The sequence below is a fragment of the Vanessa atalanta genome, chromosome 24, assembly GCF_905147765.1.
Source record: "Vanessa atalanta chromosome 24, ilVanAtal1.2, whole genome shotgun sequence".
NCBI classification, from domain to species: domain Eukaryota; kingdom Metazoa; phylum Arthropoda; class Insecta; order Lepidoptera; family Nymphalidae; genus Vanessa; species Vanessa atalanta.
In genome coordinates, this window is record NC_061894.1 from 4,225,607 (window position 1) to 4,249,252 (window position 23,646).

General features: G+C 37.0%; 3 protein-coding genes across 12 annotated transcripts in view; 1 reads left to right on the forward strand and 2 right to left on the reverse strand.

Moving 5' to 3' along the window:
• Nucleotides 1-1,516: 1,516 nt before the first annotated feature.
• On the reverse strand, nt 1,517-5,363 carry LOC125073617 (zinc finger protein PLAG1-like). The gene has a single exon (XM_047684523.1). It carries the CDS (start codon nt 5,020-5,022, stop codon nt 3,487-3,489), a length of 1,536 nt encoding a protein of 511 aa, XP_047540479.1. The 5' UTR covers nt 5,023-5,363; the 3' UTR covers nt 1,517-3,486.
• A 680-nt stretch (nt 5,364-6,043) lies between these two features.
• Nucleotides 6,044-8,932, forward strand: LOC125073618 (elongin-C). Its single transcript, XM_047684525.1, has 4 exons — nt 6,044-6,195; nt 7,272-7,366; nt 8,021-8,213; nt 8,751-8,932. The coding sequence occupies exons 2-4, from the start codon at nt 7,276-7,278 to the stop codon at nt 8,890-8,892; spliced, it is 426 nt and encodes a 141-aa protein (XP_047540481.1). The 5' UTR covers nt 6,044-6,195; nt 7,272-7,275; the 3' UTR covers nt 8,893-8,932.
• A 1,669-nt stretch (nt 8,933-10,601) lies between these two features.
• LOC125073613 (focal adhesion kinase 1) overlaps nt 10,602-23,646 on the reverse strand; it is a 163,998-nt gene continuing 150,953 nt past the window's right edge. For 6 of the 10 annotated variants that reach the window (XM_047684517.1, XM_047684514.1, XM_047684513.1 and 3 more), the window contains 23 exons: nt 23,190-23,345; nt 22,597-22,676; nt 22,263-22,470; nt 21,766-21,910; nt 21,366-21,487; nt 20,705-20,791; nt 20,378-20,459; nt 20,144-20,179; nt 19,711-19,836; nt 19,252-19,332; nt 18,980-19,114; nt 18,584-18,716; nt 17,872-18,004; nt 17,392-17,533; nt 17,076-17,280; nt 16,623-16,753; nt 16,419-16,534; nt 14,578-14,694; nt 14,339-14,447; nt 13,765-13,838; nt 13,382-13,593; nt 12,871-12,981; nt 10,602-12,760 (listed from right to left, as the gene is read on the reverse strand). In XM_047684517.1, coding sequence (XP_047540473.1) covers nt 12,175-12,760; nt 12,871-12,981; nt 13,382-13,593; nt 13,765-13,838; nt 14,339-14,447; nt 14,578-14,694; nt 16,419-16,534; nt 16,623-16,753; nt 17,076-17,280; nt 17,392-17,533; nt 17,872-18,004; nt 18,584-18,716; nt 18,980-19,114; nt 19,252-19,332; nt 19,711-19,836; nt 20,144-20,179; nt 20,378-20,459; nt 20,705-20,791; nt 21,366-21,487; nt 21,766-21,910; nt 22,263-22,470; nt 22,597-22,676; nt 23,190-23,345 — 3,327 coding nt within the window. In that variant the 3' untranslated portion in view covers nt 10,602-12,174. Of the gene's footprint in view, nt 12,761-12,870; nt 12,982-13,381; nt 13,594-13,764; nt 13,839-14,338; nt 14,448-14,577; nt 14,695-15,557; nt 16,110-16,187; nt 16,535-16,622; nt 16,754-17,075; nt 17,281-17,391; nt 17,534-17,871; nt 18,005-18,583; nt 18,717-18,979; nt 19,115-19,251; nt 19,333-19,710; nt 19,837-20,143; nt 20,180-20,377; nt 20,460-20,704; nt 20,792-21,365; nt 21,488-21,765; nt 21,911-22,262; nt 22,471-22,596; nt 22,677-23,189; nt 23,346-23,646 lie in introns of all 10 variants that reach the window. The other 4 variants (XM_047684518.1, XM_047684511.1, XM_047684512.1 and 1 more) reach the window with 4 other exon arrangements.

Sequence of the window (23,646 nt, forward strand, 5' to 3'; positions counted from 1 at the left end):
ATTAATGTCAAACTACCTTTATTTTACAAGTAAAGTTAGAATAACTGTTTCAACTTATAATCGACTGATTTCAGACTGTAACAGGATTATTACACAATTTATTTATTTTTTATATATTCATAGTAAGTTTAACATTTAATAAAAAATGCTTTAGTCGAAAAAAGCGTAACAAAATAGATTCTTTGTACATACATCGTAGATATCTAAAAATATTTTTTTTTCTTTTGTTATAATTCAAACAACTAGATTTTTTTTAAAGGCCCCTATGTTATGTACCATAATTACGTATACCTACGGATCAGTGTCGCATTTAGCTACGAGTAATCAATCTGCTTCATAAAAATGACGTAGAACCGAAAATTTATTAACATTCTAAAATCTCTACTGATAATTATATCTTGTGATGATTATTCGAAAAAGGTTTCAACTATACGTAAAAAAATGTTTTTGATTTTTTTTTATGTTTTTTCTTACTCGTAGTACTTTCGTTGCAGTTAACCGAACTTACACTTACATTTACATAAATAAAAAAAAAATATTCGAATTCTTACAATTGTAAACACAAAATAGAATTATGTAATTATTTGGTATTACACAACATATTTCCAATAAAAAAAAAAGATAAATACATATAATGAGTTAAACTCATTACCTGATTTAATAAAAACTGGAAAAGTAGAATAGTAACAATAAAAATTATGCATAAAAATATTTTTTAAAAAGAAATAAAGTGAACACTTTGTGTTTCAAAAACAATATAGATTTACATTTTATCGTCTGTTGACTGCTGCTCAATAAATAAATGCCAACTTCTATGTACTCTAATATTTGATATTGAAGAACATCGGCAACAACAAATGGTCATACAAGTCTTTGATATGTAAAAAATTAAGGTATCTTATTTATAATCTAGTTTTTTTTTTTTTAAATACAAAAATATATTGCATATATCGTTGTATATCTCTGTATAAATACTAAACAATATAGTATATAAATCCTGTGCTATAATTACTATTTGTACTCAGAATGGATCTGCACCTAGTTTTTTTTTTTTTTTATAAATATTATTTATTTATAAAAAAATAAAATATTATAAATTGGTAAATATCACTTGGTAAATTCTTACCTATTTGATAAAAACGCTGCTATTGTATGACTAGTGGCTTAAGACTGATGTAGAAGAAAAATGAATGGAAACTTTATCATTAAAATCTTCAATAATTGCATCAATGTACGTTTAGTTACTGTGTCTTGTTTGAGGAAATTAGACAAACATTTCTTTCCTATCTAAATGGTTACCTTTGTATATGTACATTTGCAATAATACTATTATTTTCGATTGATATTCTAAAATAGGCTGTATTGTAATGTATTTAAATATAAATATTATTAGTTAATATTTTGTTCTATACTGATTATACACCTCGAAACGCTGAACATCTTTTGATTTAATATTCAAAAGTATAATATGAACACAGAATAATATAAACATTTACCAAAATATGTTTGGAATGGCCCTACATTATGAAAGAAAATTATTAATTTTTTTTTTTTTTTGTTCAATGAATTTTTTACACTTGTTACATTAAATCTACATGTCTCTGATCAGAATCGATGTAATTTACTCTGCTTTATTTCAAAATATAATCAAAGACAAAATTGCTAATTAATAACAAAAAGCAAAATGATATATAATTAAAATGTTTTAAAAATAAAGATTTCGATATTGCAGCACACACTAACATTAATCGTTAACACAACAAGAATTATGTTAAGTGTAAACCAGCCCTCGGTTGCATGTATTTCTCAAAAAGAAAAAAAACTAACATTCTCTTTTCTCACTAACCTAATATAGTAATTAAATTTCTAGACGTAAGAATAAGTTTCAATTGAGGTAGATTAAATTTTTTACAGTCCTATTAACCTAAAAGATTAGAAATATTTACATATTCTATAATATGAAGCGTGTACAACATTGGATCCTTCTGTTTATTTCTCGCTGTTACTAGACGCCCAACATTGATAATGAATATTAATAATAATATTATACAATTAAACTTCACACTGCGATTTAAGTTGTAACGATTTAAAAAAATGTCAGAATCAACTAACCAATAACAATTAAAAAGTTTTGAAATTTACTTAAAATCGGAAGATATTTTTGTTCAAAACGAATTTTCGAAATGACGAAGTATTAACAGTTATCGCAGAGCAAGATAATCATGAAAAATATTTATTACGTATCTATACTACTCATTGATGTTATTTTCACTTAATCCTTTATTTTTAAAAGTAATAAAATTATACCGAAAATATCTTCTCTGAAATTCTTTCGACATTGAAAAATTTACGTAAAACTTGAGAATAAATGTAAGGCACCTAATAAAGCTGTAACCCTTTCATTTCATTTCAATCGTACCAAGTCGTTTGAATTCCTACAACATTTTTTACAGACATCTTGACACACTCACCTAGTCTCGAAGTGAAACATCCTACAAATTACATAATTTGGCTCATACTCCTAAAAATATTCTGAGACTATTTTATACGTTTCTCTTTTTCGTATAATAATACCAGTTTATTGTTGATAAATTCTAAATTGAAAACATCAAAATAAAATATCTTTTGTTCATTTGAGCAAAAGAGATTTCTTTTTTATTATTTTTCGTTTTTTTTTTTTGTCCAGAATTTAGGAATTTTGGCACATTTTATTTCAATCATCATTTAATATCAGTGTACTTCGTTCTGCTTTAGACCCAATCATTTATTGTCTTAATGCTAAGGAAACACAGGGTGCTTCTGAGGTAAGTTAACTGAATGTTGTTTAGAGTTGTTTGAAACTAAACTGTAAAATAGAATAATAATGATTCCCGTATAATTAATTAGTCTCCATGGTATGTTTGATAATTGTTATTTATAATTGACAGATCTGATTTGAACCAACGATATTTTTTTAAGACTACTTCCAAAACAAGGATTATGCTCTTTGTTGTACTTGCTTCGCGTCGAAAAGCAGCACGCCTCTCTAAAACATATCATACAGCATACTGCTTTCAAGAGTCATAAACCTTCACACAAATCCTGCTCACTAACTACACAGTCCTAAAAAATATTAAATCAGAACTAAGAAGACATGGACTACGCGCGCTGTTAACCTTCTTATTGCTTACAGAGTTGGTCCCATTTATACTCTATAAACGTCATACATAAGCGCTATAAATAAACAATATACAATTCCGAAAGTACATACACGACTAGATAACATTCATGTAGAATTCGGAAATATTTTGGTATCCTGAGACAAATGCACAATTTGGCAAATTCCATCTGGATCATGCATTATTAGAGTCCAAAAGAATGTCGTTATATGTATAACCACATCACTAATGCACTATTCCAGATATTTTACAGCTTAGACCATCCTTACCTAATGAGGTAGTTCGGTATTGATATAAGCTAAATGCAGCTAATACGGTACAGGCGAGGCTAGTGTGGCGGCGGTGGGGGCGGAGGAGGCTTCGGACTCTGAGCCGTCTGGAAGGCCTGCGTGAATGCCGGCAGCCGCTGCTGCACGCGACCTTCCTCACTCACGAATGTAGGATCACGTTCTTCTAGCAACCCTAACATCTGACTCGATAATCCCGATGGCCCCTCCCCTGGGTCTATTAATATAGATCGAACATTGCCAGGACCGAGCAAGTGCACATCCAATGGATCGGAAATAGGCTGCGTCGGCAAGTATGGCAAGTCGGACGGCGTTTGAGGATAAGGCGGTGGGACCATATATACTACCGGATATTCGAGAATTTCACTGGGAGATGGTGGACTCTCTAATTTTATGTCTAAGGGCTCCACTTTTATATCCAGATCTGTTGGTATTTCAACAATTATATCAGATGCGGGCACCTCTGTCTGACACTCCTGTATCTCCTCTTTAGGAGTAACAGTTTTCCAAATACCAAAATCGGTACTTTCTATTGGAAAATCAGTAAACGTCTCCTCAAATGAAGAAGTTTCAGGGAGTGGGTCTTTCGAAGTACCTACAGCAGCAGACTTCCATGATTCATCTGGATGGGCATTTTTAACATGACGAACCAAATGATCTTTACGTCCAAATTTTTGTGGGCAATATGGACATAAAAAATCACGTCTACCTGTATGAACAACGAGGTGTCGTCGAACATCTTTTGCTGTAAAAAATCTTCTGTCACAATGATCACAGGTAAACTTTTTATCCGTCTCGCTCTTAGGTGTGCGGCTCCCTGTATGAACTTTGAGATGATTCACTATATCTGGCTTTGTATTGAACACCTCATCACATATTTTGCATTGTAAATTACCTTCTTCTGCAGAGTGTAAAGCAGAATGTTTTCTATAGCTAAGCAGAGATGTATAAGACTTCCTACAATCTGGCCGCTCACATTTAAAAAGTTTTTTAACAGGATTATGCACCCTTACATGATTAGTAAGATGATCTTTACGATTAAAAGTCTTACCGCAAACAGTACAAGCAAAAGCTCTTGCCTCGCTGTGTATGAGACTGTGGCGCACAAGTTTAAATTTAGAATTAAAACGCTTATCACACAATTCACAAGAGAATGGAAGCTCACCAGTATGGGACAGGACATGTTGGCTGAGCTTACCAGGGCTAGAGAATCGTTTGTCACAGGTCGTGCAGACGTGTCGCTTGCTGCGGTCGCGGCGAGGGCGGCGCTCGGGCGCAGCGCTGCTGCCACTGGCCTGGCTTGGCGCGCTGGAGCCACCGGCGCCGCCCACCGCGCTGTCGGGCTTCTTGGGCGGCAGTGTGGGCACTCTACGAGCGAACTTGACGGTGCGAAAGGTGTGCTTGACGCTGCGGCCAGTGCCGCTACGAGCGACGTATTCCAGCTTCGTGGGCAGCTGTGAGGCAGGTGGCGCTATGAATGTCTTCTGCGGGGCGGCCGTACGTTGGCCGCCCGTCTCCTCCGTGAACTGGGAACCGCTCTCCGCACCTTCTCTTGGGTTCGGTGGCGGACTGGCCATCTCGCGCACATTTTTAACGCTCTTGCCCTATATCTCCCTATGTTTATCACGCGTCGATGTAGTTACGGCTCCGCGGTAACGCTGGTCCGTCGTGATGGCAGAAAACATTTCTGTCACATTGACGGTCTGGAAGCCCTTTTTCGTATTCGTGTCACATGGTTCTCGCGGAATTTCTGGAGTTTGTCCTAGATTCCCGTTAGTGCTCGATTCACACTAAACTCTTCACAATTCTATTTGAATGAAAATAGCACAGAAGGTAAGAAATATTAAGTGAATTTGACTTTTTTCAAAGAAATACGTAGCGGTTGACATCGAAATGTCAAAATAATGAAATGAAGCCAAAAAGCCATGTCAAAAAAAATCCGCCGATTCGTCGTCGACGGCTCCTTGATAAGTGATGCCATTTTTTTATTAAAAAAAAATTACTTTATATTATAATTATATATTATACTAATAGAAAAATTGTAATAAATAATCAATAATTAAATATGTATTTAAGGTTATAAACAATCCATTGCAGGAATTATCGAAAATTTATTTTTTAAACTTAATCCTAAAAGGATATATTAATTACTTAAATAATATTTCATTCGAATATAATTGTTAATAAATATAATAGTCAATTGGTAATAAAATCTATTAGACTATTCCTTAGGGTTATTTCAATATATTTGTATGACTTATAAGCTTGTAAAATAAGATGATTCCTTTGCAGGTACATATAATGTATTATTTTCAATACATCACTAAAATAATGTATACCGATTGTTTTTTAAGCACTAATATTTCAATAATATGGTTTTGTGAGTTTTTTTTATAATAAATTAGCATTATTTGGATTTTGAAATATTCGTATTTAGTTATCTTATCGATGAATAATTTATTTTGTAATAATAAAGCAAGATTTTTTTTATATATATATTCGAATAATATATATTATTATTATTATATTTTAATTTGAAGCAGTTTATAGAAATTATAGTTATTACACTGACAAATGGCAATACATAGTTTCTTTATGTCATATAAAATTTGTCAAATCTAATAACCTGAATCATTAGATGATTAAGTTTTATTTATAACAAAATAAGAACTACCTATCTCTTAATACCAAAGTAGTGTACTAATTTCTAGCGACCGATATATCAGTGAAGCAAATATATTAAATAAAGGGTGAGTTTGATTTGTATTTAGAAAAAAGATTTCAAGTTACAATGTTTAGAAATATGTTAAAAATAAATTTTTCGCCAGTATATCCATATCAATCGAATGGTCTTTCAAAAATAAATAACTACATTTTTTTTGTTATTAGGTTTATTTGGATGAAAAATAATCAAAAAAGTTAATAATAATTATTGAGATTTTTGTACATGTTGTAATAATTAATTTTTCATTGTTTATCGGTACTGCAAATCCTTTTGAACAAAGCTTCATACATTATATAAAATAATTTGTTAATTAATAAAAACCAAGCATAATGACATATTACTAATTTATAATTTTATCAATACAAATGATGCTTAAATATTGATATTTGTTTTGGTGCCATAGATACACAATATGGGGTCAAAGGTGAATTCTAGTAGTTATTATCATATATTGACCTTTTAAAACAACCATTGTAAAACATCTTCAAATATTTCAATCAAATTACTGGTACATTAACATTTCATGTATTTAAAATTAATAGTACATCATATTTATTTCCAGTATAGGTTTATTATCTTAAGTTTTTTTTTTTATTTCATTGATAGGTAAAGGCGACATGCACATCATACATATAATGTTACATTTATCCAAAATATTTGCAAAATATTGATGCTTAGCCATAAAATGAGTGATCACTTGGTGATGGGACCTAATGAGGCCTAAATAAAACATTGTTACCAGTAGTAGTAGTAAAGAAAAATCATATTTCTTTATATATGTTGAATTGCTTTAATATAGACATTGTTAGGCATCCTGTATAATTTATTATTGGATGCAAAATAAATAAGTCACTGGGTGGTACTGTCTAGAGTCAGTGTGATGAGTGTTGGCTTGTTTTAATTTCAGCTTAAAGTTAATGTTCGCCATCACTACTGGTTCAGGTATTGCTCAGTATTTAGTGACTAAATCTTATTTGATTATTAAAAAATATATACATACAGTTGTAACTCAACAAACAACATAATTGACCAAAGATATGAACTTTAATACATTTCTGACCTTATGATTACTTTAAATGATCTCAATTATTTCAATTTCAGAAGAATGTCTGATGTTGGATCTGCCCTGCCATCTGCGGCACCCTCAGCCGCTAGCGTTGGTGATGAACAACGCTCCAGTGCTGCTGCTGGTTCTGGTAATATATTATTCAGTTCAACAGATTTCTTTGTATGTTAGAGTTCAATTTTATAATTTGTACTTTACACACTTCTTGCAATAGCTTAGTTAGGAAAGCTACACTTGATTTAGATTCGTGTAAGGTATATCTACTTATAAAGGGCTTCAGAAGTGGATATACATCAAATTACCCTTTACTATGTTATATGCATAAGGTTGTTTAATATTGCTAATATTCATACTGCATATTATTAATTCTTTAATTTTCTAGCTTACAGCCATTTCAAAAAGTTTCATCAAAATTCTGTCAAAATCACTTTAATTCAATGTGAAAAATTATGAACTAACACGGAAATTAAATAAATTATGTTACTTTTGCATCACTATTTAAAAAACCATGATGTATAATGAATTTTTACTTATGTAGGATAAGGTTAGATACATGTCCTTTTGGATGAAACCATAATTCTGGAAGCTTCTAAAACAGCAGAAAATTATGAATTTAAAAAAAAGAACATCCTTAATCACTTATATTGCACTGTGCTCTTTTTCTTGTTATTATTTTTACATATGAAGGTCCCAGTATAGATGTGAGCCTAAATATTTACCACAGGTTTCATAGGTGCATTAGGTTAAAAATCTATAGTAATCTCTGAGTTCTAATTGTTAACAGGCACAGAGGAGAAAGTTTATGGTGGGTGTGAGGGACCAGATGCTATGTATGTAAAGCTGGTGTCATCTGATGGACACGAGTTCATAGTGAAACGAGAGCATGCTCTCACATCTGGTACAATCAAGGCCATGCTGAGTGGACCCGGCCAGTTTGCTGAGAATGAGGCCAATGAAGTGAACTTCAGGGAGATACCGTAAGTACAGAAATTCATTTATGGGTGGGTTCCTCCCATGTTATTTTACCACTATACAATACAATACTTTGTGTGGATGCGTTCTGGTTCACATGGTGCCCTAGATAGTTTATATAGATAGTAAGGAGTTTTTGTTTTGTATAGCGCAGATAATTTACTACAATCGATAAATATAATATAACATATAATTAAACTCTACATCAAATAAATTTACAAACTTTTTTAATGTTGGTAAAAAGGGTCCCATTACAAACACCAGTATAACACATATATTTATTTACCAGTATTGTAATTTTTTTGATTGACATTGACTAATTTTTTTCCAATACCATAATCAACAAAGCAACAATATTGTCTATGGTTTTTGAAATTGAATAAAAAAAACTAGTTTTAGGTATTTTTAATCTGAATCTAAATGTACTTTATTTAAATCTAGATTAAATTTACTTAAACTTATAAAAACAAACAAAATTATTAATTTTTGGCTGCCTTTGTTACTTTTAGAGATTTTCTTAACAATAGTGTTCTGTATCCCAGGTCGCACGTCTTGCAAAAGGTTTGTATGTACTTTACATACAAGGTCCGCTACACAAACTCCTCAACAGAGATCCCAGAGTTCCCCATTGCTCCAGAAATCGCTCTCGAACTCCTCATGGCTGCTAATTTCCTCGACTGTTAATATATGTAACAACAGAATAAAGTTATATGTCTTTTTCTGAGTGGCCTATTTATTTATTTAAATTTTGGTTTTATATTACAACATATTAACTTTCTAGTAAATCTTGAAATATATTTGGAATGTTTGAAATTAAACAATTTCAATTATTTATGTTACCTAAAATAGGAGTAAAAATTAAATGGTCAAGCAACTATAATGTTACAGTTTCATATTTATATTTTATTTTATGTCGTATGTTCCAATTAGCTGCCACTCGTTACAGAAATAAAAAAAATTGACCATAGATAGCGAAAATCGTTATAGTTTTGGATTTTATGTACTTAATGTATTTAAACAATAATTATTCGTTGAAATGGTCGCTGGTGTTAAATGTTATCCAAACCTATCATAAACATAGAGTGATGCGAAAACATTCTAAGGCAGCCATAAACCGTTAATAATTCAAATTAAGAAGAAAAAGGCACTTTTGAAATTGATGTTAGGATGTTTTTTTTAAATTAACAGTTTTTGATTAAACGCTTATTTTGTATGCGATAAGTACACAAGTACTATTTAAAATCTTGAAACTCATATAAATATATTTGTTTCATGTAAGTGTTGCATTTTTAGAGGCTCATTTTTATTTTTAACAGTAGTAATATTACGGAGTTTTTTAAAATATAATAATAACACGTCATTAGTGATTATTAATATTATTTAATCTATTAAATCCCCCACATCTTCGATCTATCGAAGATGTGGGGTAGATCTTAGAACATTTACATAGGCAAGCTAGATACGAGCTAATATATAATCGTAATACGTGATAATATGTCAAGCTCTCAAAATTTAGATTTATTTTACTATTATTAATTTTAAACTAAATTACAATTGGTATTTACAAGAAATAACGTGTAATTTAGCGCATTAGTCACTTTTATTATTAATAATTAGTAACGAACATTTGTTTTGTATGTCTCATAACGTGCTTGAATTTATACTTTTTATCTTTATTAAATTAGAATTGAAAACGGTTTGTCTTTTATTTACTTATATTTTATACTTTACTTAATACTTTTTACTTTGTTATTTCCCCCCCTACACTGGGTACGTTTATGACTAATTCATAATGCCTGTTTACTATTTTCAAGAAACGATTAGTTCTTTTATGTATTGTAGAATTCGATGTAAAATATATGTGGCGTAATTTAAAAACTGGGTAAAACTGAGCTTATTACTTACGAATTAGAAGGCTACGAACGGATAGTAGGTCTCGATAGATACATCAATTTCACAATTCTGGTTTCCGTAAGCAAAACGAATCATTTCTTAAAACTAGTGAACGGGCTTTAGTCGTATAAAGGCCATTTTTGAGTATTTATTGAAAGAATAAAATCAAAGCATTTGAAGTGAAGCTAAAAAGCAAACGGTTACCAATCGAATTAAAAATTTCCTTTAAATTATTTCAGAGTCGTCGGCGATTTTCAATTGTGATTGACCAACTAAACAGGAAATAATATATTTATTATAAGCCTTATTAAATTATTTTCATAATTAATAGTTAGTTCATTTTAATTCATAATCATTATTCATTCATAATAATCAGTTCATTATCATCTGAAATGATGATAGCCAGCCATTTTGGAATCTGTTATAGTGTTGCCATTTTGTTTTAATAAATGGATCTTAAGACTGGATAATTTGGAATCGAGTTAAAATGAAACACATAATTTGACCTGTCCTTTATTCAGTTTAATGCATAAACAAAATCCGGTCCACGTCATATAGGATATTTGTAAAATAATCTCGACCAGCTCACGACTACGATACAGGGACTAAGAGCTTGTTTACAATATCATATACTTTGGAATGACATCCTGCTTACTCTAAACACATTATAAAACAACTTTACAAATTAAACCGAGAAGATTCTTCAATAAATAAATTCTGATACAATTGTACAACTAATCAAATAAACGAATCTACCTCTACAAAATTCCGTCTGAGATCTACGCTTATAATAAAACTTTGGATAAAAGTTAAAATAATTATGGACAATCGATTTGTTTTGTACATTTTTACAAAGAAAAATATATTCATTTCAGTTAAAATACTGAGTACGAATTTGTCGAGAAAATAAATGCAATGTTGTGACAGATTCGCACCTTAAATAATAATATACATTTTTTTAATACAGTAACATTACAAAGTAATACTATAATATATTATAATCATAAAACGATGTTTAATATTTATTGTTCTGAGGCAGTTTTGATTCATTATGAATAAAATATGAGCTTGTCTGGATTGCATGAGTTAATTTATATATAAAAAAAAATATGAAGTCCCACAAATGTTACAGAACAACTGCTGTCACATTGACAACTTAATTTTTTTTATACGAATCCTTCAAATGTAAGCAAAAGTGTAATTTCGTGGATAACATTTTTATTATTATTGTTTATGGGCAATTTAATAACAGATAAATTATAATCTGTTATATTATGAATAATTATGTTTGAAACGAGGTCTAATATGAAAATTGGGATATATTGTAAATGAATAATATACACATAGTTCTGTATGATATAGATATGTAGACCAACAATTTATGAAGCGTCACGTTAATACGATTATAAATTTAACTTGAAGCGAAACAATGCCGATGATATGTTACGTTAATGTATCTATAGGTTTTTTTTAACCAAAATGATTATTGGATTATTTAGACTTAAAAAACAAAACAAAATCAAATTTGACTCTTTTTAACACTTGTAAATAAATTGAGATTTTTTAATGATCTCTTTACAAACCAAAATCATATATTTTTTTCATTAAACCAATGAGGGTTGCTGAAGTTTGTTTTCAAAAGTTTAGGCATCTTATTAAACAATATTCAACTCGTTAAATCACATGACACTGTCGATACTTCTTACACGAAAACATTTAAATTACATAAACTCCGAATGTCCAATAAATGAATCATAGTTTATAACAGTACATACACATACACGTATAGTCGAGGAGTAAATTTTGGCTAAATCATAAAATCCACAACATTCGCTAAGACATTGAGCAAACGAGAGATTGTCTTTATGAAGCTTCTAAATAGATCTAAAGTAAAAAAAATCTTAGCGGCATTGTATACTTCAGTATAAAGTAAACCCATTGATTATCTGTAAGTACTAGTCACTATGCGTCATAGCCTCGCAACAGTAAAGCCTCCGACCTCCCGAGGAGACACCGTCAAACAAACTGGCACTACAAGCGAACTAAAATCGATCCCTCCGGTCGCCGCCCGCCTCAGCCCCGGTCGCCGGGAGCGACGTTCTGATCGACCGGGACCGGCTTCTTGCCGACCGCGTACATCGGCGACTCGATCTTGCCCGATATCGCCTGGACGCGACTCTTGACCGACTCCAGAGGCGCCAGGTCGACCTTGGACTCGTCGCACGACTGCGAGTGCTGGAAAGGCACGCCCTCGTTTCCGTAAACGTGCTGTGGCTCCCGGACGTTGCCGTACAGGTTGTAGTTGTGAATCAACGTGGACACCCGATTGGAGGAGGCCGGCAGACTGCTGTGTTCCTTGGGCGCAGGATCGGAGGGCTCCAGCCGGGCCGGAGCGACGGTGACGGGTCGGTCGATCCGGAAGTCCGGTCGCGGTGGCTCGTCGGAGGGCTCTGGGTTCTGCGGTGTGAGCGTGCGACATTGCGGCGCGTACACCTGGTTCTGCGAGCTGAGGGTCTGGTTGCGCGGGGCGCAGGCCGGGGCTTCGTCGGCGAGAGCGGCACGCCAGTCTACGTGCGGGTGTCGCTCGCGGATGCAATCGACTACATCCAGGAGGTTCTTGGCGTCCATGGCTAGCACGTGCGCGGCTGCGAGCATGCTCCTAAGGAATTGGACATTTGTACCGTTTAGCGTATTATATGATATAGGGCACAAGGCAAATACAATTAGCTTAGTTAGCAAAGTAAAAACGAAGTAATATTCGTATCTCACTTGGTGTAGTCGTGATGCAGCGTGGTCCGGCAGTAGTGAATGGCGAGACGCATGGCCTCCACGAGCGCCGCCATGTCCTTGCTCAGCACCTGGTGCGCCATCTCCACCTCCCTATAGTAGTCGTCAAAAATCGTTTTTACAAAATGTTCTGGGACGCAATTATATTAATTCATGAATTTTTAGAGTGTATGTAAAAGAGTAATGATAAAACATCCAATGATAAAAGTTAAGTTTTTCATGAAATATCTTTTCGTGTCTTAATCGGTCCAGCCTCGGTCGGACATTTCGATTTGTTTAAAAATATGAGTACGATTTGCGTTCAAATGCCATTTAGATAAAAAAGAAACCTACTATCATAGGTAGAGACAGTAAGATATTAAAATAATAATTATGCATATCATTAAACCAAGGTCAAATTCAAAATATAATGTGAAAGTTATAAAGATAGGCGGGGGGAGTGGTCTGTGAGTGCGAGTGAGTGCGAGTGAGTGCGCGAGTGAGTGCGCGAGACCTCTGCGCGGCGGGCGGGTAGAGCGCGACGAGCGCGTCGACGACGGCGCAGAGCGCGCGCAGCTGCGTGCCCACGGCGCGCACGGCGCCCAGCAGCGCGTCGGGCGCCGGCGCCGGCCCGCTGGCCGCGCCCGCCAGCCGCATCACGCGCCGCACCACCTCCGTCGTGCACGCGTACACCGGCTCGCCCGCGCCCGCGCTCGCTCCCGCTCCCTGCGACACCGACGCACGCAATTACATTATACTCGTTCGCCAGATCTCTTACTTTCCTTCTGTCACGGAACAGGCGATACGGTTATGAGAGGCACCCGTGGTGTATTCCGATCGAAGAAGGAGCAGAGATAGGTCGATTATAAAGATGTTAGTAAAACTTATCGTACTTACCTTGTCCTCGCTCGGTGTTCTGGTTTCTTTGGATTTAACGGTATTCGCCGGACTCGTCTCTGACGAATTCGTAGCTGGAATCGCAATAATGAATCGTTTTATAAGTGTTAAAAGTGTGAATTGATGAAATGAAACCGAGAACGCTTTCATTGCGTAAATGCTGAATTTTTTTTTTTTTCATTTTTTAAAACTACAGTTTATAAAGATTATACATACATATTGCTTAAAATTGTTGTACATTTTCCAATGTTACAATGTATCAGATATATTATATGTAATATTACATATAATATATATGGTTTTATCTTGACACTAACGGATATGATATACTTAATTCCACCCAAATTGGTTAGCACTTATTATTCGTAATAATACTACAACTTGACATTTTAAACTCGAAAAAAATATTACATAGTATTAGTATCTAATAAAGTTCTTACGAGTGTGCTGTGTGGTCAAAGTTCTAAAATATATTTTTAAGACGAGTCTCTACCCAGCCCAGCAGCTTTTTTGAAGGTTTTACTTTTAAATAATTATACCGTCGATTTATCGTCATATAATTGTAAATATTTACCGGAATGTGGTTGACTAGTGCACTTGGTCTCCTGCGAGCCCGTCTGCGCGACGTCCGCCTTCTCCCCGTCCGCGTCGGGCGGCGCCAGCTGCACGTTCGATAGACGTTTCTGGAAAATGTACCACTTTGCTAAACATCTCTCTAATGTACACTAAGTAAGTAAGAATTCGCAACGTTATTAACGATAAAATATACTTATAGGGACACGTTTACATTTAAATTCTAGTCAAATTATTTACCAAATTATCCTCTTGCATTTGCAGCCATCGTCTGTCCTCCTCGCTCTGGTGTTGCTGTCTCGCCAGTTCCGCTAGTAGCCTCCTCTCGACTGCTTGCTCCGTATCGAACTCGGGACTCTATGGCCATATACACAGAGCTCATTATCGGTTAAATATTATTAGGAACTATCATTGTGGTTAGTAGGGTTGCATCGAATATTTTAATTTTAAGTATAAATATTTCTTGGATTATCTTTAAATAGTAGTTTGTATGAGGCAATATTTTTGATAAATTGATTTATATTTTACACAATTTTTTCGTAATTTTATAAAAAAGGTTCCCGTGTTAATTCGGTTCCAACTTTCACCAGCCACATATAACCAACCACAAAGTTAGCTCTTAATAAAGAAAATTAAAGAGAAACTTATTATATACATTATCAAAACAAAAAACCAGAATATTGACAAAGTGTAAACTAAAATAAACGAGTATATGTGTTAAGCGAGAATTTAGAGCAATTACAGACATTATTGTAAACAAATTGCCAGTTTAAAAAATGAAAATAAAATGTAAATAAATCAAAACCAAGTCTACCGCAGAAAAAAACGCACACATACTCTGTGAAAAAGAAAAATTAAAAGCTCTTAACCAATAAGGACGGGGGAGGAACAATCGGACCGGAGCGAGGAGCCTTTGTACATATGACGTCTGTTTACACACCACAGCCAGTCTTCGCTGAGATTCCCACACTGTTACATCCACGTTAGCTGCCAAGTGCCACATTCGTCTTTAGCGATTGTTATCGACCATTCCAATTCCGAAGTGCACTATCCGCCGCTCGCACACGCGAGCCAGGAGATATTTACAGGAATAATCCGACAGTACCGTAACTGGGCATGCGCAAAAAAAAAATTGAATCTATCTACAAACAAATCGAATGCAAAACAAAATTTCGAAAGGAATATGCCAATCATGCTCTCCGGTGCAATGCTGTAGTCACCTGCTGGGCGTCGGCCGCGACCAGCGGGCTGGCCGGCCGGACGTGGCTAGCTTTGGACAGCTGAGTCTGTGCCGGACGGATCGGACAGCCGTACTGCACGGCCGTCACGACGCCCACCGGCACCGGGTAGGCGGCCGGGTGCGACGCCGCCATGCCGGCCGCGACCGGCCGGAACTGGCTCTTGGCGAGGCCCGCCTTGTGCGCGGCGATGGCGACGCAACTTTTAACATTGTCGCCGCCGAAGTCGTATATCTCCTCGACCAGCGCCGGCTCGGGCTGCTGCCGGATCTTGTTCAGCACGCTGGCGGCCAGCTGGGCGTTTATCGCTCCCTGGACCGAGAACTGACCTATGTCCTGGTCGCGCCTACTCCTCGGCGGGGGCGACGCGGGAACCGAGTGCTGGCGAACGAAGGGGGCGACGGGGACCGGCGAGCCCCGGTGGGAGAGGCTCCCCCTGTTGCGCTCGAGGGAGCCCATTCGGATCGGACCGCGTTCGACGATTCGGGGGCTACGTTCGAGGGAGCGGACTCGGCTGGGGTACGACTCGGGCTCCTTGTCGTCGGGCACCGGGGGGAGCAGCGGGGGAAGCAGCGGGGCGGGCGCCTCGCGGGGGTCCTCGGGGGAGGGCGCGCGGGGGGTGCCGGGCGTGCGGGGCGCGGGGTTGGCGCACAGGTTGTCGCAGCTGTCGGGCGCCGCCACGTGGCCGGCCAGCGTGGCGGGGGGCGAGGGGGCCAGGGGGTCGAGGCGGTGCAGCTGCGTGACGGGGATGGGGCGCGTGGCCAGCGGGGGGGAGGGCAGGGCGGGGGGCTCGGCGAGGGCGGGGTCGGGTTGCGCGAAGTCGACGGCGAGCGTGTTGAATACCGAGGCGGGCGTGGTGTAGGCGTGCGGGTCGGCGCGCGGGTTGTCGCGCAGCAGCTGCGCCAGCACCTGCGGGTTCTGCGCCACGATGTACGTCTGCGGCCCGACGCCCTCCGACGCTGGCCGACACATTAAATCCGTTAGCATGTATTGCATACAATTCATTTATATTTAATTTAACATAGATAAGTAAGAGAGCATGCTCACCTCCAGTGAGGTTGGTGGAGGGCCTAGAGGGTTTTGGGGGCGGCTCGTCCCCCCACGAGGCGGCGGCCACTCTCCTGTTCTCCCGTCGCATGGTATCCCACGCGGTGTTGCGCTCCTCTTGCAGGATTTCGCTAAAGGAACGAAAGGCACGTCAGCTATATATTGGTAACGTAACTGAACCATATTTACGTGGATAGCAGATCCGCTGCGAATCAATTTGTATACAGCTTCTCAATTCTTACAATGTAATGTCTTTGAATAGAAAGTATCTATTCACTCGCCGGCTTTCCTTTTATTTGATTATACATATACGATAGTAAATTTAAATTAAACATAGCAATAGAGAGTATTTTTGTTTGACAGCAGATATTGGTATGAGTTGGCGGTAGCTACGGACACGAGATCGCACTAAGCCGTACAATAACAAACAATGACGAATTCGGGTGCACTCACAAGAGCGTTTCCTTGAGCTGGTGCGCGGTGGGTCGCTGGGAGGGCTCGTAGGCCCAGCAGCGGGACATGACGGAGTACAGCCTGGGGGGGCAGCGCGGAGGGAGCGCCAGTCTCTCTCCGTTCTCCAGTTTTCCGATCACGTCGTTGTTCTTGACGCCGCTGAACGGCTTCACGCCCAGCATCAGGATCTCCCACATACAGACGCCTTCAGGAAATATTGTATTTGATATTTAGTCATTTAACCAATAAAATAATAAGTACTCAGTACTTTAGTCTGACTAGTTTACGATACGTTCGAGTAATAAATGACATTTACCAAACATCCAGACATCCGACGCGGACGTGAATCGTCTAAAGTTAATCGATTCGGGAGCCATCCATTTGATGGGCAACTTGCCTCTCGACGCCTTGTAGTATGATTTATCTTCCACCATTTTCGAGAGACCGAAATCCGCCAGCTGTGACCAAAAACACAGATTATAAATATTTAATTACTAATATATATTCTACTTGCGTTATGAACTGCTTGTTGTCGCATTTATTTCTTATTTTTTATATTTAATCTGTTCCGTATTAGTTTCATGTATGCATGTAGGGTACGGATACTATGAATAGCATGTGATTATTTTTTAATATTAATTAATAAAAACAAAAAATACAAAATAGTTACATCACAATTAACACAAAGAGCAAAGCTTGGGTTCACTAATAACAACCCCCCCCCCCCCCCGCAAACACTCGATAACTCAGTCTGGACGCGTCCTGGCGGTTCCCCTGACCCTGTGTCGTACTCTACCTTAACACACGTAGCGGTGGAGACGAGCACGTTTCTCGCGGCGATGTCCCGATGCACGAACTTCTTGCTCTCCAAGTAACTGAGCGCGGTCGACAGCTGGTAGATGTACAGCACCAGGGTACACGTCTCTAATCTACGGGGGACATAGGCGTTTTATTCGTATTGCTGTTAGCCATGTGCCGAGTGCACAGGCTGTTATAATAATGCAATGTAAACTCTTCTATATTTGGATACTGTAGTCATACATTTAGTCTTTAGTCTACATTTTTTTTTAGCATTAGCAGCCCGTAAATGTCCCACTGCTGGGATAAAGGCCTCCTCTCCCTTTGAGGAGAAGGTTAGGAGTATATTCCACCACGCTGCTCCAATGTGGGTTGACGGGATACATATGTGGCAGAATTTCGTTGAAATTAGACACATGCAGGTTTCCTCACGATGTTTTCCTTCACCGCCGAGCACGAGATGAATTATAAACACAAATTAAGCACATGAAATTTCAGTGGTGCCTGCCTGGGTTTGAACCCGAAATCATCGGTTAAGATGAACGCGTTCTAACCACTGGGCCATCTTTCGTCTACAGTGCTAATAAATAGACGCAACACAAAACTGATTTTTATTTATATCTTAAATGAATACAAAAAGGTACACCTGGTGCCCCGACGTGATACTGAACTAGCAGAAACTAGTTGACTGAATATATTTGAAGTGGTACCTGTGCGCGTTTTGTTGCAAGTAGGCTCGCATCTCGCCCAGCGTGGCGAGCTCCATCACGATCCAGATGGGCGGAGTACTGCACACACCGACCAGGCCGATTATGTGAGGGTGGGAGAACTGCTGCATTATATCTGCAAAATAAATATTTAATTATTTTTTTTATAATATAAAAATCGCCACTATGCAAATAAGGCGAACATACTTTTTACTCTATCCCACTCTTTATACCGTGGGACTGTGCATCCTACTGCTATATAACTTTAAAGTTCAAAATCCTCTAACATTTTAGTTGTACTTTCTTCACATAAAAACCTATATTATTTAATTATAACAAGTATATATATTACAATTACAAAGTCGTAGATTACAATTGTTATCCAAAAGTGCGACTCACAGGCCTCCTCGAGGAACTTCTCGGCGGTGTCGAGGTCGGCGTCCAGCTTGCAGGTCTTCACGGCGACGGGCAGCACGCAGTCCGCCCCGCGCGCCTTGCGCGGCACGCGCGGCGCGCCCGACACGCGGCACGTGCCTGGGGGGGGGTTATATATACAATGGAATCCGAGATTCAAGATGCCAATTTTAATGGCTTTCTGCGCTCATTTTATATTCAACAATGAGACTGACGTTAGACATTAGTATACACAGAGTATAAAAATATATAAATACCTTTATGTACGTCACCGAATTGTCCTTCCCCGATGATACCCGTAAGTTCGATTTGATTACGAACCAGTTCGTAGTCCCGAACTGTTGTGAAGTAAAATAATAATATTAATCACACATAAATCATTAAAAACAATACCTAATATATTTTTTTTTCGAATGTCGAATTGAACTGAATGTTTAATTGCAGCTTGTCTATGTGTAACATTTCTGAGACAGGACTATTACATTTCTGAAACGCTTTCGTTACGGTCTTAACAACTGTAGTAGAACATAATTTTGAATCCATAACTGTTGACATTTTGCAGTGTAAAATGTTCAAGTGATATATGACGTCACGTGAAATGTAATATGGCGACTGCGATCAGCCATATTGCTTTTTACTAGTGTAATATTAATTATTAATAATTTTAAGATAATTCATGTACTCAGAACAGTTAGTAACTTGTCGTTAGTTGTTACCTGCTGGTGTGGAGTAGTCGGCGTCATCGTCCACAATCTCCGCGTAGTCTTCCGACAGTAAGGTGGCGGTGGTGTGCGCCTCCCACGAGCTCGTCTTGCCTTCAGACGAGCTGCTGCTCATCTCCGCTGTAACGTACCAGTGATGATGTTTACACCAACCCCAAAAATATGCCCTATTTTCAGGAGATATTCTCTTAAAGATAAATTTACCAGACACAAATAATTATAGATTAACAAGCTTCCCACCATGATAGTCAAGGTCATCAATTTTAGCTCAAAATATTTGGCTTGAATTTAATCAATTAAGTTCGAACTTATTACTTGAGATAATTCAACTTTTGTTATAATTTTAAAGAAGGAAATTTTATTTTTAATGTTGACAATGTAAATGTAAATATCTATTAGTTACATTAAGCTTAAATCAAATACTTACTCTTACATTGACAGTTCAGACTTTTCCATACAGTAGCTTGCAAAGAATGAAAACGTCATAAAAATAAACGGCCCATAACCAAAACATCATAATTTTAACAATTTCAAAAATAAATTCAGGAGTTCTTTAATAATTATTGTTGAAAATGTTATCTTTTATAATAATATACCGTAATTATAACAAAACTTACGTATAAACGTACGGTTTCTAGAAGAACTTCAAATAGATACTCACTTGTCCGATTCCAAAGCGATGTTTGCGAGTCTGTCACTAGTCTACAATAGCCGTCTACTAAATCTGCTAAACTTTCCGCAGCCTGAAAATTAGAAACAAAAAAATTCTAATACATCTTTTCTATCATATATTCGTAACATAAGGAACCCCCAGACTTGAAGTTGGCGAAAGCCTTTTGGTCGCCACTCACTTATAACTTATTCAACCGTCATACAACAATACTTAGTATTGTTGTGTTTCGGTTTGAAGGAAAATTACAATGCCAATGTCTCTGATCATTTAATATCAAGTATCAAGACTTATTTTAAGTAAACGAAAAGGGAGTACCTCAACACTGCTGCATGTTATAGTTAACGTTTCCGTAGCGCCCTTCACTCGCAACTGCAACGCCGCCTTACCGCACGATGAGTTCGTCTTAATACAGAAAATATAAATTGTTAATAAATATTGGACAACATCACATACATTACTCTGATCCCATTAAGTAGCTAAAGCACTTGTGTTATGGAAAATCAGATGTAACGACGGTACCACATACACCCAGACCCAAGACAACATAGAAAACTAATGAACTTTTTCTACATCGTCTCGCCTATCGGGTATCGAAACCGGGACCTCGGAGTGGCGTACCCATGAAAACCGGTGTATACACTACTCGACCACGGAGGTTGTCAACTTGTAACAAATTGTATAATAAGACTAAATATGGTTCTAGCCGTACAAAATTTTCGTTGTAAGAAAATGAAAAAATTGCTATAAAAAAATTTAAAACGTCGGTTACAACTATGATTTTCTTCTAAGATCCAATTAAGGTTTGACTACGAGTACTCTTTGTCAATCTGACTTTGAATAACTTGTGCCAAAAATAAATACATTTTATAAAATAATATAGAGATTTAACAATGCATTTGCAAGCAGAAAGCAATTCACAGAATTTTGCTGGAACTATATTTGAACAGGCAAATGTCTATCGTGAGCAGATGTGTACCTGTGTCTGCGACTGTTGGGTGCAGTTCGACTTCAAAGTCTGCACCGCGACGATGTCGCTGAACGACGCTATCTTCGTGTAGGTGGGAGGCTCGCCGGCTTTATGCGAGACGTACGATATATCTATCGAAAGAAACGTAGAACATTGTACCAGCGTTTGATACCATAACGTTTACAAAGGCAACAATAAGTTTAAACTTTAAATATACTAATGATGTTCAGTACTTGTAAGCGAAAGTAGTACGACCTTGAAAGCTGTTGTTAGTGTTGTACCAATCCCAGCAGAAGATTAACGTTAATATTCATTATGGACGAATATAGAAATAGTCTCAAAAAATATAAAAACATCGAGTGAAAAGGATCATCTTGTGAGTAAAGTGAGTCAAATGCAGCGGCCATACCTATGTCAGGTCCAATCGCCAGCTCGACGGGTATCGCCCAGCCGGAGCCGAGCGCGCCCGTGAACGTCTCGCGGTCGTAGCCGTAGTGCGTGTGCATCGTTTCGAGGTATTTCAGCATGCAGTCTGTATCGCTCAGGTTTGCCACCTGGGAAAATGTTACAAGCATTCATTGTAATCTATCGGCAATTATTTTCAGTTTTGCCTAAGGCAAAGAAAATTAAAAAAGGCATAAGCGTAATAAAATCTGGTCACCAAATATGTATATTTATTAATTAGTTAAATGTACACGATACGATAATGTACACGGATACACGAAGATTTAATTGAACTAAATAAAATTACAATCGAAATTTTTAAACGGAGATAATACAGTTAGTAAAGTTTTCCGTAATTTCCAAATACACAATTCCTCTTACACTGGGGAAGAAAATTATCTTAAAGAACATCACCAGACTTTTGCAGCAGTCTGCCGTTCTTACTCCTATAACTTCACTGACCTTTTTAAACTGCTGCTGTATGGCCTTCTTTAACACTTTCGGTTTGATCGCTTCGAGCACGGACTTGGGCAGGAACTTGTGCAAACCGAACTCCTTTTCCAGGTACTCGATATTGGACTTCTTGTCCAAAGAGATCTGCATGTCTTTGCAGAAATATCTGCAGCAAGAAAACGACTGTTTTGGGAAACTTGTATTATCTATTGTAATTCTGCGAAAAAATTAGGAAAGATTTTGCCATTACACATCAGATAAAAAATTACGAGGAAAATTTTTTTAAACATGAAAATTTGTCAAGATATTTGAATTTAAAAATTAATTTAAATTAAATACTTACTTTATTTCTAAACAACATATCTGTATCGCCAAGTCCTGGTCCACCATTGGATGATTGGCATTGAGGTAGTCATGTCGGACCTAGAATTAACGTTATTGTTACCAATATAATTTACCAATAATATAACCAAATAAATCAATGTATGTATCAGAAAGAGTACAGATGACAAAATACATAGAACGTGTGTACCTTAAACAAAGAGAACGATGTTAAATCCAAAGCAAATTGAGTTGTATGCTTAATTCGTGTCTTTATTAAATATCGACGATGAAAAAATTAAATAGGTAGCGGGAGAAAGTGTCGTATAAAACTTTCGTCGAGGAGGTAACCACCAAGTTTTCCTTAGAAGGATGCTTTTGTCTAGTAGAGGCAGTTTTGAGTATTGAAGAAAAACAAGATTTTAAATTAACATGGTCATTTTTATTACTATAAGTATTTGAAACGGGATATTTACCATGTTTTTTTATTTTTATTTGGTGGAGCTCGATATTTCGACATTATCTACGAATGTCTTGTTCAGAACAAGGTAAATGTCCCGTTTCAAAAACTTACAGTAATTAAAGATAAATGTCTGAAATTAATTAAAAAATTACCTGATCGTAATAATAGTGGAAGGTGACGCGGTCCGAGTCGCAAAGGTCACGAAGATTCGCGGGTAAATAGCGCACGCGCAGCTCCAACCGCCACTCGCTCGCTGGCCATTTTGTTATCAGCTCCGATACCGGCGTGTCTTGATGTATCCATCGGATCTAAATTAAAGAATAATAATAATATTAGGGCGATATGAGGTGGCCTGAACACGCCCACTTGAGTGGACCGAACACGTTTACACGCATTAACCGATAATAGCGGTCGTTTGGATCTAAATCCATGTAAGTACTACTGTTTTCAAGTGCATTATTTTCGTATGAAAATCAATATAAAGACCTTCTCCTCAAAGGGAGAGGAGGCCTTTAGCCCAGCAGTGGGAAATTTACAAGCTTCTAATGCAATAAAAAGAATAATTCTTTATCGTCAAACAACTAGATGGATTAATCAGAAAGAAAATTG